At 40.4% G+C, this 14,736-nt stretch overlaps 1 protein-coding gene across 6 annotated transcripts in view; it reads left to right on the top strand.

Moving 5' to 3' along the window:
* LOC126377823 (plasma membrane calcium-transporting ATPase 3) overlaps positions 1-14,736 on the top strand; it is a 226,659-nt gene that overhangs the window by 189,747 nt on the left and 22,176 nt on the right. For 5 of the 6 annotated variants that reach the window (XM_050025741.1, XM_050025743.1, XM_050025742.1 and 2 more), the window contains 13 exons: positions 852-945; positions 1,911-2,027; positions 6,747-6,791; positions 7,929-8,083; positions 8,828-9,043; positions 9,329-9,571; positions 9,907-10,145; positions 10,518-10,680; positions 11,669-11,770; positions 11,932-12,111; positions 13,356-13,550; positions 13,688-13,894; positions 14,305-14,503. In XM_050025741.1, the coding sequence (XP_049881698.1) occupies positions 852-945; positions 1,911-2,027; positions 6,747-6,791; positions 7,929-8,083; positions 8,828-9,043; positions 9,329-9,571; positions 9,907-10,145; positions 10,518-10,680; positions 11,669-11,770; positions 11,932-12,111; positions 13,356-13,550; positions 13,688-13,894; positions 14,305-14,503 (2,155 nt within the window). The remainder of the gene's footprint in view (positions 1-851; positions 946-1,910; positions 2,028-6,746; positions 6,792-7,928; positions 8,084-8,827; positions 9,044-9,328; positions 9,572-9,906; positions 10,146-10,517; positions 10,681-11,668; positions 11,771-11,931; positions 12,112-13,355; positions 13,551-13,687; positions 13,895-14,304; positions 14,504-14,736) is intronic. The other variant, XM_050025744.1, reaches the window with a different exon arrangement.

Here is a 14,736-nt window from a genome sequence, read left to right as displayed (position 1 = left end):
CTCTACATCCCAACAGGGGATAAAAGGAGTAGAAGAAGAGAGGACATATTATAAAGCCTTTATTTAGCCTTAGCATAATGATGGAAAATTCATTAGGAAAAAAAGTGAACACACAAATAGAAACACATAATAACGGGTTCTTACCGCGTTTAAATGGGGATATGAGACTCCCGATATTTCGACACTGTTGCAAGTGCCATGATCACGGGATGACCCGGTAAGAACCCGTTATTATGTGTTTTAATTATGATAATAACCGCGTAAACTTAAAACAATGTATACACAAATAGAAGTAAAAAAGAAATTCACTCACTAATTTAAGAGCCACGCTCTTATCGGTGTAGCATTCTCCATGTTACTTTTTAGGGAAAAATAGGGCAGTGGTTTCCCTCTTGCCTTCCGCCCCGCAGTACTCTGTCTGACGTGAGTGGGATGGCGCCCAGAGAAGTCTATTTCAAAGCCGTACTAGGCCTCCTGTCTTCCGCATCTGAATAGTACTGACAGTTACTGCTGCCCTCTGTCAGGCTTCAGGTTACAGTCCCTGTGACTTGCCCCTTTCGTCCTCCATTGCCGTACCGATGGCTCCCATCTCCGCCTCTGCAACCGTTGACGTAAACTAAAACTGAAAAAATAGGGAAATTCCCAGCAGGCGGCTTTATTGCTCAGGTTGCAATTTCTTTAATACAACTAAAAACTTTTGTTACAAAAATTTGAGTCAGCTTAGTCGCCTAGCTGTTGCCGAATTTGATTTTGACTTTGACCAAATTTTTTTATTTTGATTTTGACCAAATTTGATTACAATCTGGAGTGAACGTGTCGTGTTCTAATTTGTTTTTGTTATTCCCTTCCAGATCGACGAGTCATCGCTGACGGGCGAATCGGACCATGTCAAGAAGGGAGAATCTTTTGATCCCATGGTGCTATCCGGTACTCACGTTATGGAAGGTATGACCAATTTAAATAAATAACAAGACATTAAATATTAATATAACAATACGTCACAAATACAAACTTAAACACTAGTCCTTAAATAACCCGCCCCTCACTGTTCCCGGAGCAAAGGTGCCCACAACACTAGCCGCATTACCGCGTTGAATAGCAATGGCCAGCCTTTGGACCTAAAACGAGCCGGAGCGGGAGTCACCTGTTTTCTCTCTGAGCCTGAGACCCAATTCGGACACAAAGATTTTGGTGTCCGCCCCCCCAGCTACCAAAGGTCTCCACGGCAACGGGCACGAAGTTAGCAAACATTAAACAGACAGACAGACATGGTGTGGGCAGACATTAAATTAAATTATTCGCGAACTCATTATCAATTTATTTATTTATAAAGGTACATACAACATTACAGTGTAACTCAATGCGCTGTATGACGAGAAAAACAATATAAAAACTAATACAACAAAAATAAACAATTAATGAAAAAAAAAACAAAAAGAAAAGTAAGACTACATAGACATAATGATGCCTATTCGGGCGTACGCAAACTTCACCTAATTTTAGTTAGACAGCTCTTGAACTACTACTAAAGAAAAAAAAAACAAAACACAAATTCCAAAAAAACAAGCTTCTGTAAATACCGGACCTGACAATCTTCAAATGGCTTGGTTGAAATGGCCACATCGAAGCAATTCCTCTATGAAAGCATTATTGCAATTTGACATTTGCACATGTAAAAGTAAGTGCGCAATGCAAACAAATGTCAAACAGCAATATTGCTTTCTTAGATGAATTGCTTCGATGTGGCCATTTTAACCCCCCAGGTTACGTAAAAACGGTATAACGCTAGAGAGATGGATGACCTCTTCAACCATAAACAAAACAGTTACAGAACAAAACCTAACCCCTAAAAACTTACCCGGTAAAACTTAATATAGCATCTATAAACCTCTTTGCATCGCGGTTTCCAGGCTCAGGCAAGATGTTGGTAACGGCTGTGGGTGTCAACTCGCAAGCTGGTATCATCTTCACGCTCCTCGGCGCTGCGGTGGAGAAACAAGACAAGGAGATCAAGCAGATGAAGAAAGGTCAGTGAACTGTGATGTTTTACGTTAAGGTAGAAGCGGGTGGTGCTGTTTCTATAAAGGTTTAAGAAGGTATACAATAGTGCTAATTCCTGTAAATACCATCTAATTTTATTTTAAGTTATGTCTGTCATTTTCTTCTCCGCCGAAAAGGAAAGGGACGGGTAATCGACAAGCATACAATTTATGGAACACACTTGAATTTTAAGCACAAATCTAAAACAACCGTCTAAAAATTTTACATTGGCCTATTGGGCAATATTACCCGACAGCACAAGTCAAACGGTTTGCATACCAGCGGGATACCTTTTTGATTCGCCCGGGTTATTCATTCATTTACTCATTCTTCCTAAAACTAAGAGCTGTCAATCATCCGTCCCTTTCCTTTTCGGCGGGTAAGAAAATGACACGTATAACTTAAAGTAAAATTAGGAGGTGTCTGCAGGAATCGGGGCTAATGTTAGATAGAAAGAATCGATCGACCTAATCTCTATTGATACATCCCTATGCTAATGAACGTCACAACACTGGCTGCCGTATTTTGACAGTTCTAACTCTAACCGCGCATTGAAGCCATTGTAAAATGTTTGTTGAAGTTAAGCAACTTTCGCAAAGGCCGGTCATAGGATGGGTGACCACAAAAAAAAAAAGTTTTCATCTCGAGCTCCTCCGTGCTTCGGAAGGCACGTTAAGCCGTTGGTCCCGACTGCATTAGTAGTCGTTAATAACCACCAATCCGCACTGGGCCCGCGTGATGGTTTAAGGCCCGATCTCCCTATCCATCCATAGGGAAGGCCCGTGCCCCAGCAGTGGGGACGTTAATGGGCTGATGATGATGAATTACTAATCGTACTGAACGAGTCGTTCTACTTAATAATACATAAAACTCACGCCCGTAATCCCTATGGGGTGGGCAGAGCCACGACTATTCAGAATACAACTTGCAGCAACTGTTGATACGAAGTCCTAAGATGGATGTGACGCTTACGGTGACAAGGGATCGGAATATCACCCATAACAATTGTCCATAATATTAGAAAGGACACGACGGAGAACTCATAAGAGTAAAAGAGAGAGAAATATAATATTCACTTCCTCATTCTCTCGTGTAATCACTATGTCAATGGTGCCGCTAAAAATATTACAAAGATAATTTATACGACAGACGTAGATTATAAATTATTATCCAATAAAGGAAGTGCCTTGAAACATACGTACTTAAATATAGACTGATAAACACCTTAAGTACCCTAATTAATATAAGAAAAATATTCCTATTACACCATACAAGGCGGAGGAGGGATTGTGTCCTCTAACATGATGGACTAATGTTATGGGCGATAGTCAATGTGACAGTTCTTATATAAAAACGGATTTGAGCATGGTCTCAGCTGAGATTAGTTTATTAATATCACCCGTAGAACTAAAAAAAATAGTTCTCAAGAACTCGTTAGATGGTGCTTATCCGTGGTCCAGTGGTTGAGCGTTGGGCTCACGATCCGGAGGCCCCGGGTTCGGATTCCGGTGTAGACATGTCACAGAAATCACTTTCTGATCTCTAGTTTGGTTAGGACATTACAAGCTGATCACCTTATCACCATAAAGTTCATCATATCCAGCTTACGACATCGTATCAACAGTGGCTGCAAGTTGTCTTTGATTACTTGTGGCTCTGTCCACCCCATTAGGGATTATGGGCGTGAGTTTATGTATGTATGTGTGTATGAACACAATACAACAAGGAAAAAACATCGTGAGGTAACCCACATTGCCGAGAAATGCGTTTCGGAGGTACCTATATGACCTAACCTGTAATAGGATGGTTTCCCGTCGCGGATTAGAAAATCTGACAGGTAGTCAGTCGCTTCTGTAAAAAGCCGGACCTGTCAAATCTTTAGGTTAGGTAAGCGGACCCTGTGAAAAACGGAATAAAGCTAGGGACATGATGATTCCTATTACATCGTAGGCTACTATCGAAAAATAAAAGAAACAGCATCACCCAATAGCTCTGGTACCCCCATTCAAATTTAGTCCTAGTGTCAGATACATTGCTCATTTAGCCCCATACAGACGCTCAAACCATTACAGTAGCTTGTAAATGTTAATAATACCCGTTTCAGTTTCGGTAACTACATTCATTTTGATGTACATTGCTTTGCTAGTTAGAAAAGCGAAATTATGACGGTGTTACTAACAAGCAATGAATATCAAATTCGTACATAAATGCTCTGGTTATACTGACGCGAATTGTAATTTGACAAGTTTGTTATAATTGTAATTTAGGGAAGCTTTTATATGCTTAAAGTGTAATCGTAGTTTTAACGGCTATAGGCATATTTATTGCCAATCTCGCCAGTATAGTCAAGAGCTCAGTGCAAAGTACAGTTTTTTGTGTCCAGTTGATACTATTATCGTTTTTAAAAATGTTGGTAAACCATGTTACAAACACTGGCTATTAAAATAAATTACTGTTGACATTTCATTGATAAGATTAGTAAAAAGAAATCTAAAGAGATATCAGCTGATCAAAATGTGCTCAACACTCGCGGCACGACACTCGCTATCTACGTACACGCGACATACAAAATGAGCTTCGATGAAGACGCATTTTAGAATAGAGCCCGCGGTATTTGTCGCGTCGCGCGCGTTGCCGCGAGAATTGACTCTGAAACTTTATGTATACCTAAACAATACCGAATCTGAAATCGCTATGAGAAACGCTTTTAAATAAGTAAATACCTATGTAAAAAACGCTTCAACTACCATCTGTTGACAAACTCGAACAGATATAGAAAGCTTTGCTTAGTCTAAATGAGCATTGTAACTGTGAGCCTGTCACACGCTGAAGATACTATCATATTTTATCCTAATGCGAGTGCGAAAGAGAACGTTGTATGTTCTCTCTCATTCACTCGTGTGGTGACTACGAAAAGCGCGCCGTTGCCGCTGATGTCGAGTACTGGGGAGTTAAAAAGGCCACATCGAAGCAATTCATCTAAAAAGCAATATTGCAAATTGACATTTACGCATATAAAAGTAAGTGCGCAATGCAAACAAATGTCAAATAGCAAAATTGTTTTTGTAGATGAATTACTTTGAAGGGGCCTTTTTAATCCCCCTGGGGGTTCTTGTAACTCGACATCTATCTTCACAGATTTCTATTTGTAATACTATCCTATGATTGGCTAAAATCTTAATACATTGACAAGAGTTGTTATTTTCAACCAATCAGAATTGTGATTGATATTAAAGTTACACGATTAGGCCGCTAATCTATACAAACGTATGTGTTATGAAATCAGAAATCTATCACACAGCGCCGCATATCGCCTAACGATAGCGACATTTGTTGTTGATATTTCAGCCATAATATTAGGGCTACCATCCATCTGGATTAGTCCGGATATTGTCAAGATTTCTGACTGTGAATAATGTCCTTGTTGTTATAAGGTTTGCGTTGGGTAAAACATATTATTTAATACGTAGTTACAGTAAAATATCATAGTATCTTCATCGTCTGCGGCCGGCGTTATGCTTAGTGCATATTACATCTAGTGTCCTCCAATTATGACCCTGGCATCGAGTCACCGCACCCCTCCTCCCCTACATTAAAAGGGAAGTTTAAATTTTTATGGACGAAATTGGTAAAATTGTTAAATAGAAAAAATCTTACAAAATTACACTTCTGTGCAAAAATAGTAAGTACTTAAAATATATTTTCATTTCGGAATTACTATAAAGAACCGAATTAAATCAATTTAAACGAAATATTTAATATATCTAGACCACCTGTATTTATGTATCAAGCAGATGATACATACCTACCTTGTGTTTAAAATTGTAAAAAAAATAATTAAGCTTCAAATACAACAAAGTTTGGCTTGGCTTTCTAATGCAAACGTATTACTTCGAAACAAACACTTTTGAATTAACTATTCTGGTATTTTTAAGAAGTTTAAAAATGTAAAAGCTACGATATAAAAAGAAAAGAAAATACTATATTTTTAAATATTCTGTTTTAATATTCTTACCACACTGTAAATAGTCTTGTATCGTTACGAAATGAAACTAATACTTACATACACAATATTTTATATTATTTTTTTTTACCAACTTCGTCCAAGACATGAGATTATTTTATTTATTGACCGTTAAATAAGAAGTTTATTTTTTCCAAGGTTATGGTTAATTTGTTCGTTGTACGTATATGTTATGTGTTATGACTAATAGCCTGTCTTGTGAGAGCATGGACGTAAATTGTTATTATTCCATCGTAGAAGTTAGACCCTTCGTCCTCAATAAAGAAATAATCTCTATGTTTTACTATTAAAATGTTATAAACAACGTCCTTTAAAAGCATACCTTTGTAAATGCAATTTAGCGTCCAAACACTTGTGGCCACGATGAAGTGTACAACAAAATAAAAATGAAGTCATAATTGTTTGGACGAGACCCCTTTAGAATTAGTACCACCTACATTATAGTGTGATCCATTCAATGACATCCAACTTTTTTTTTGTCCACCCCGCTCCCGGCCTGCTGCACGCCCCACCTCCATGTCGTCGATGAAAAAAAACCTAAAAAATATTTTTTTAAAAAAACATACACATTATGATGCATCGTGTATCTGTCGTGTTGACTGCATGATGTCCCCGAACCTACGAATCGCTGTCATAAATGTGTATGCTTGACATCCAAATGGGAATGGATTGTTGAGAATAGAAGCTAAAAAGCAACGCAAAGAAGGCCAACGCAAGAGCATTGTCGGTAAGTACCTCCTAAGCTATGCCCTGCTTGAGACAAACCTTTGTACACTCAGGGTCAGAACTCCTATGGCATAGTTACGCATCGCGCGAGACGCGACAATTATCACGTGCTTCGATGTAAGACGTTTAATCTAATATGTAGACATGTAGACAGCAATTGGTGCGTCTCATGATAATGATTGAAGCCTTGATTGAAGAGTTACTTGTCACATCGCGCGCGATAGCGTAACCCATGCAGCGGAGAGATCTCGATATCGACTCGATAAAGCTTACTTGTAGCTTCGAGCTTGCAAAACAAAAATGTGAACCAATTTATCTGTCCTTAAGTGTACTGCGACTAACAGCATACTACGTTCGATTATCAATATTTCATTGTAGCGTATCCTTAGACTTGTATTACAGTAGTAAATCACAGTAAATAACTTTTTAATATAGATTAGCACTTAAACCAAGTAAATAACTCCTTTTCTACAACCTTTAAAATGTGATTCTAAATGACACATCATATACCATGTCTGTTATAGTTAGACTTTTCACTGTAGATAACCTTTAATAGTAACTTTAAGTGTAACTTACAAGCGATTTTGTTATTTTAATTAAAAAAAAATGCAGTCTTCAATAAAACTATTAGCTTAGAGTAAGGATAATACTAAAAGTCTTTTTTTAATCACAGATCTGTATTCAGCACTTCTTTACTAAATAGATTGAGAGTTTGACACAAATAATTTAGTCCACAAGTGTTCTTTGAATGTGTATTGGGAACTTGGCGAGGGAGTGGAGATCAACTTATGCTGGTAATCTGACCCATTTTGTAACACTATGATATTGAGTCGTCGTATTTTACACTTTTATGAAACTTTGACATGAAAATGCTATATACAAAAACATAAATCATATAATTTCCTATTTGATCCAGGATAAAATCCAACAGTCGGGTCTATCTAGGTAATACATATTTTATCACAATAGGCTAGTTTCCAACTAGTCAAATCAGTTACTTTTTACTAAAGGTCAAATATAATTTAAAAGGAAAAGAAATAGCAGTTACAGTCATTTCCAGTTCACGGACCAAAACAAAGATCTCCATCCCTCCCCGCCTGCCCCATACAAACGTACCCAACGTACCCCACTTGCCCAGGCGATGAGGACGCGACGCTGCCGACGAACAGCCACGGCGCGAACCACGCCCGACCTGACGACAACCACGTGGCCGCGCCCGCCGCCGCACCTGAAGCCCCGCACAAGAAGGAGAAGTCCGTCTTGCAAGCGAAACTGACCAAACTAGCCATTCAAGTAAGTAATAATGATTATTTTATTTCAGACAAGTATTAAGCCCATATTTTTTGACAGTTACTCAAAGAAAAAGGAGATAAATTATTGAGAGTTATCGAGGACAAAAGAGCCAAGATTATTGGCCATTTAATAAGACACGATGACTATATTAAAAACATCATAGGACGGAAGATAGAAGGAAAGACAGGAAGGGGAAGACCACGAAGAGTTTACATGTAACAAATTAAAAAGAACGAACGTCGTGTCTTATAAAGAAGTCAAAGGGCCTTTGATAGACAAGAATGAAAAATGCTACACCGACAAGACCACGGCTCTTAAATTGATGATGATGAATCCCATAATGATGACTACATCGTATAATGATCATCTTATTACCAGGGGTCTGCGTGGATAGCGCTATCGCGTGCTGTGTGATAAATACTGCAGGTTTCGACAAATAGACGCAGCGAATGCTGTCTCCGTAAATAATCGACGGGCTATTGATCGAAGCATGCGATAAACGCCGCGCCGCGCGCGTTACCGTAGCTGTGCAGTCCCCCGTAGGTCGATTTAATCTTCTTCTATAGCAGAGGTCGATTTAATGACAACCAAATAGATTTAATGACAGCTAAGACATATTAAGATATTATGTCTTAAAACATACATAGTCACACTTTGTTCTGAGGTCACACCTATTTTAAGCAGAGACTATGGAATTCGATTTGCTTCGATCCTGACATATTTTTTTCATTTTTTCTCCAACAGATCGGCTACGCGGGTTCAACAATCGCTGTGCTAACAGTGATAATCCTCGTGATCAATTTCTGTGTTCATACGTTCGTGATCGAGCAGAAGGAGTGGCGTGCGATGTACATCAACAACCTGGTGAAGCATCTGATCATTGGTGTGACGGTGTTAGTCGTCGCCGTGCCTGAAGGGTTGCCACTCGCTGTCACGCTGTCTCTTGCTTATTCTGTCAAGGTGAGTTTGAAGAAGATATATTATTTTAGAACGCAAAAAGACCGTATGATGGATAAAGTGTATAAAGTCAGAATCAGAAATCAAATCAGAAATCAGAAATCATGTCTTAATATAATTTGGGAGTCGACGAGTCTGACCCGTTAAGTGTCCGATTATATCGGAGTTCTCTCCGATATAATCGGGACCCAGAGGTTGGCCCAGAGTGAGATAGCAATAAACCATCCAAGTTAAATCTACAATATTCACCTCAAAGACAACATTCCCTAACCCAAAATCTCCTTCCAGAAAATGATGAAAGACAACAACTTAGTACGACACTTGGACGCCTGCGAGACCATGGGCAACGCTACAGCCATCTGTTCCGACAAAACAGGCACCTTAACCACTAACAGAATGACAGTCGTACAGTCCTACATCTGCGAGAAACTCTGTAAGGTTACCCCGAACTTCAGGGATATCCCGGCCGAAGTCGGAGAGACTATGGTTGAGGGGATGGCCGTCAACAGCGCGTTTACTTCCAGGATTATGGTGAGTTCAACCGTCTTGATTTTAGCAAAAATGTCCCTAACAAATATACACTAACCTGCAGTGAAGCAGCGATTAGAGTATACTGCTCCCCTCCAGTTGATTAAGGGAAAACCTGTGTCCAGCAGTGGAATCAATAAAATTACTTTTAGAATAAAAAAATAAATGTATTTTTATGTGCCAAATCTGTGGATCAGTCCAAATTGCAATATCGGGCAATATCCGTAAGATAAAACAGGAGTCGTTTGCGAATTTCAACCGTACTTATCCCCCAACGACTTATCCTCTTTAAAACATTCAAGAACTCCTCAAAACCCACCGTTTATATTCTCTTCCAGCCATCACAAGACCCAACTGCCCCTCCAATGCAAGTAGGCAACAAGACGGAATGCGCCCTGCTAGGATTCATCCTAGCTCTGGGGCAGAGCTACGAAGCGGTGCGCGAAAGACATACAGAGGAGTCTTTAACCAGAGTGTACACTTTCAACTCGGTCAGGAAAAGCATGTCTACTGTGATCCCGTACAAGGGTGGCTACCGGCTGTATACCAAGGGTGCCTCTGAGATTGTTTTGAAGAAGTAAGTGTTAATAGTTTTGTTATTTTAGTCCATGCTTTTTTGCCCCAGAGTGTATACTTTCAACTGGATCTGAAAAAGCATGTCCTTACCCCTTTTTCGGGTTGTATAGTTATTAATCGCTTCTTTAAAGCACTGGACCTGTGAAATCTTCTGGTCTTCCTAGCATTATCCCGTTTTTATGAGGTCTACTTACTTAAATGATAATGTGACAAGTCTATGAAATCTTCAAGTAAATCTGTGATGTAATGTCTTGATGATGCCATTGTTACCATTGATCCGCCAAAAGTCACGTAATGCAACTAAATTCATAAAGTACACAATTTATCTTCAAATCTGTTCCAATGTTCTGACCACCCAACCTCAACATTACAGATGCGCATTCATCTACGGACACGAAGGCCGCCTGGAGAAGTTCACGCGCGACATGCAAGACCGACTGGTGCGGCAGGTCATTGAACCCATGGCCTGCGACGGACTCAGGACCATCTCCGTTGCCTTCCGCGACTTCGTGCCCGGCAAGGCTGAGATCAACCAGGTACGAGAGGATTTGATTCAATTTATGTTAAAGTTTGGTCGATCCTATGATGTTTTATAGTAAAGGCATACCTCTAACACTCCATACAAAAATTTCATTGTTACCGTGTGCCACCTAACACATAAGTGCGAGAGAGACAGTCTCTTACTCCTTGCCTATATTGAAGGCTATTAAGGCTAAAGTAAGACCCAGAGGAAGAGAGGTTGGCGCCCGATACGAATTGGTGCGGGGCGGACAATTACCGTTCTATACATATAATCATTCTTTACTCTATGCCATAGAGTCTATGGTTTAAGTATGTTACAATCATAATTATAATGTAGGACTGTCAAACTAAATTGAAATTAACTTGGCGTCTGATAGAATCAGCACCAATATAATCTACTACCATTCTTCTAAATGTGTTCTGGCTAGAGAAGAAGTAGCGAATGAGCAAGCAACCATTGAAATTACTTATTGCATTAGCCATAGGTACGTATTTCATTTTACGTATCACGGTTGGACACGTAATAAATAAGCTCAAGAGGAGATAAAGAAGATGAGTCATGATGGTGGTCATGGTGAATGAGTGTAAGACTACTTCATCATCATCAATTTAAGAGCCACGCTCTTGTCGGTGTAGCATTTTCCATTACAGTCTATCAAAGGGTAATTCCTTGACTTCCCTATAAGACACGACGTTAACCTTTCCTTTAATCTGTTCCATGTAAGCTCTTCTTGGTCTTCCCCTTCTTCTCTTTCCTTCTATGATGTTTTTAATAAATTCGTCGTGTCTTATTAGGTGTCCAATCTTCTTGCCCCTTCTGTCCTCAATAATTCTCAGTATTTGTCTTTTTTCCCTTACTCTTACTAGCACTTCTTCATTTGTAACCCTTTCTGTCCAACTTATTCTTTCCATCCTCCTCCAACACCACATTTCAAAGGCCTCGAGTCTCTCTCTGTCTGTGTGTGTGGTAAGATTACTTACGACTATAATATTCCCGTACAGGTGCACATAGACCAAGAACCGAACTGGGACGACGAGGACAACATCGTCAACAACCTAACCTGCCTGTGCGTCGTCGGCATCGAGGACCCCGTCCGACCAGAGGTCAGTACAATTATAACCTTTATTCTGCTGAGCTGACATGACTCATGTACCGACTACTTACTTACATCAATAAGTATTAACCGGGACCAACGGCTTAACGTGCCACCCGAAACTCGAATCATCTTACTTACTGTCAATCTAGAACCCGTCTCTCTCCTCAGGTCCCAGAAGCCATCAAGAAGTGTCAGAAGGCCGGCATCACAGTGCGGATGGTGACGGGCGACAACGTGAACACTGCTCGCTCCATCGCCGTCAAGTGTGGCATACTCAAACCCACCGACGACTTCCTCATTCTAGAAGGCAAGGAGTTCAACAGGCGGATCAGGGATACCAATGGAGAGGTGAGCCAATATTCTTGGTTTCTCAGCATCAAGATCAAGCCACATTGCCATAATCGAAACCAACTTGCCTTGGAAACGTCTTTTTTGTAAACGGAGAATGTATGGACATGGTGCACTTTAGGGCCCTTCTGTCAATGTCGTCTAATTGCCACATGATTCTGGTGTCAGGATTACTATTGAGCCGCTAAAGGGCCCTGACATGGCTCGTGTAACGTATACTTAATTAAATAGTAGCCGGGACCGACTACTTAACGAGCCTTTCAGGGCATAATCCATCTCACTTTCGGAAAATCGGCTGATCAGCCTGCAATGTCTTTACCAAACTAGGGATCACAAAGGTATAGGGATACTATCCTAAAATTTAAATTCTATTGTTAGATATTAATATTTTTAATCGATTACAAAATATCGATTCAACATTTTAGATATTTTTATTGGTTTTATATTGGCAACATTGCCGAGTGCATTTTGAGTGGAAGGGACAGTCTGGCTGGGGTCAGTCTAGTGTGAGCAACCGAATAGGGCGGTCACACTAGACTGAGGCGGTAAGCATTGTGAACACGTGCTATCTAGTGTGATTGTGGTGGCATTATACACATCAATAAAGTGAAGAGGAGATTTATTACACTATGTATACGCATAAAATATAGATTGCCTGTTGGTATGATAACTATTCGGTTCATTACAATTATCTTTTGATTCCAATACGAAGTGTAGTTTCTGTTTCCTGATGAGCTGTGCCTGTTTTTACTTAAAATCTTTTTACGGTTATTACTATGAATGAATGTCAATGAATGTGCATGTCAATGTGATAGAAAGTAAATTCAATACAAAGTGTAGTTGCTGTTTCCTGATGAGATGTGCCTGTCTTTACTTAAAATCGTTTTAACGGACAATGAAAAAGCGAATGAGAGGAGAAGCTATGAATCGAAATGAATGGCAATGAATGTACCAGTTAATGTGATAGTTAGAAAGTAAATTGGCATGCGAGTCAGGGGACAAGCAATACTAGAACTTAACACAAATTATAATAATTGTTTTTTTCAATTGTTGTTTGGTAAGTTCAATACAAAGTGTAGCTGCTGTTAGTCTGTCTTTAATTAACATCGTCATGGGTGGCCACTACGATTTTATCTAATTCTCTACAGAGATAGGTTGTCTGCAACCTGGTGAACCCCGACATAAAAGCTGGATGCGCTCCTGCTTATATTATGGTATCTAAAAACCCTCATTTCCCCCTACAGGTACAACAACACCTTCTAGACAAGGTGTGGCCTAAGCTCCGCGTGCTAGCACGGTCTTCCCCCACGGATAAGTACACGCTAGTGAAGGGCATGATCGAATCGAAGGCCTTCGACACTCGGGAGGTGGTCGCTGTGACCGGAGACGGCACCAACGACGGGCCCGCGTTGAAGAAGGCTGATGTCGGGTTTGCTATGGTGAGTCCATTATTTTTCACGATACAATACAGTAAAAACAGTAAACAGCCGGCAACGCGTTCCGCTTTGGTTTGGGCAAGCGTAGCCTATTAATGTGATGAATAACTGTTGTATTTATTAATTAACGACATTTACAGGGTATCGCCGGCACGGATGTGGCGAAGGAAGCGTCGGACATCATTCTGACGGACGACAACTTCTCGTCGATCGTGAAGGCCGTTATGTGGGGTCGCAACGTGTACGACTCCATTGCCAAGTTCCTGCAGTTCCAACTGACCGTCAACGTGGTCGCCGTCATCGTCGCTTTCATTGGAGCTTGCGCTATCCAGGACAGTCCTCTTAAGGTGAGTCTTTCCATCGCTACTTTCTGTTTTAGAAGTATTCCAATAGAATACACAGGATGTAAGTGAGAGTAACGAAAATTTGGGGGATGATGAGGAACCACCTGGTTGACGAATGTCCAGATGGACAAATTGTAGAAGACACTAGGCCTCGAAGGTGATGTTTGCCAGCGAGATACCTGGCAGCACATGTGCATAAAAACCGTCCACTTTACATAACATAAGCTCCCGACTATATCCCAAGGGGGTAATCAGATGTACATCTATCGCAAGTCAGCGATATGGCTCACCACCTATCACGTTGATCTAACAGAGAGTTCGGTGAGATGTAGGTGCTTAGTTCATCTTGTGATGGTTCTAACTTTACATTGATACTTCGACCGAAATTCTAACTTTCCGTGCCTCCCTTCCAGGCAGTACAAATGTTATGGGTGAATTTGATAATGGACACGCTGGCGTCACTCGCCCTGGCCACGGAGATGCCTACACCCGACCTGCTGCAGCGCAAGCCTTACGGTCGCACCAAGCCGCTCATCTCGCGCACCATGATGAAGAACATCCTCGGACAGGCCATCTACCAGCTCTTCATTATATTCTCGCTGCTCTTCGTAGGTGAGTCATGAAACTTAACTCCTCTTAACTTATTTCCCTCAACCTATAGCCCCTAAGTGTATATTTACCGCTGAATCCAGAATTTTAAATCCTGAAATCCTTTTTTAGGTGAGTATGTAAGAGATTTTTGCCCTCTTCTACGACATGAAGCATCCTTTAGACACTAAAACCTACAAAGCAGGAGTTTGCTATTTTTTCATATCTAAGGAAAAACAAACTACAATCATAGGGTT

This window comes from Pectinophora gossypiella, chromosome 24 (assembly GCF_024362695.1).
Source record: "Pectinophora gossypiella chromosome 24, ilPecGoss1.1, whole genome shotgun sequence".
Classification (NCBI taxonomy): domain Eukaryota; kingdom Metazoa; phylum Arthropoda; class Insecta; order Lepidoptera; family Gelechiidae; genus Pectinophora; species Pectinophora gossypiella.
Note: the sequence above shows the minus strand (reverse complement) of the source record. Positions and strands in the feature narration are given on the sequence as shown.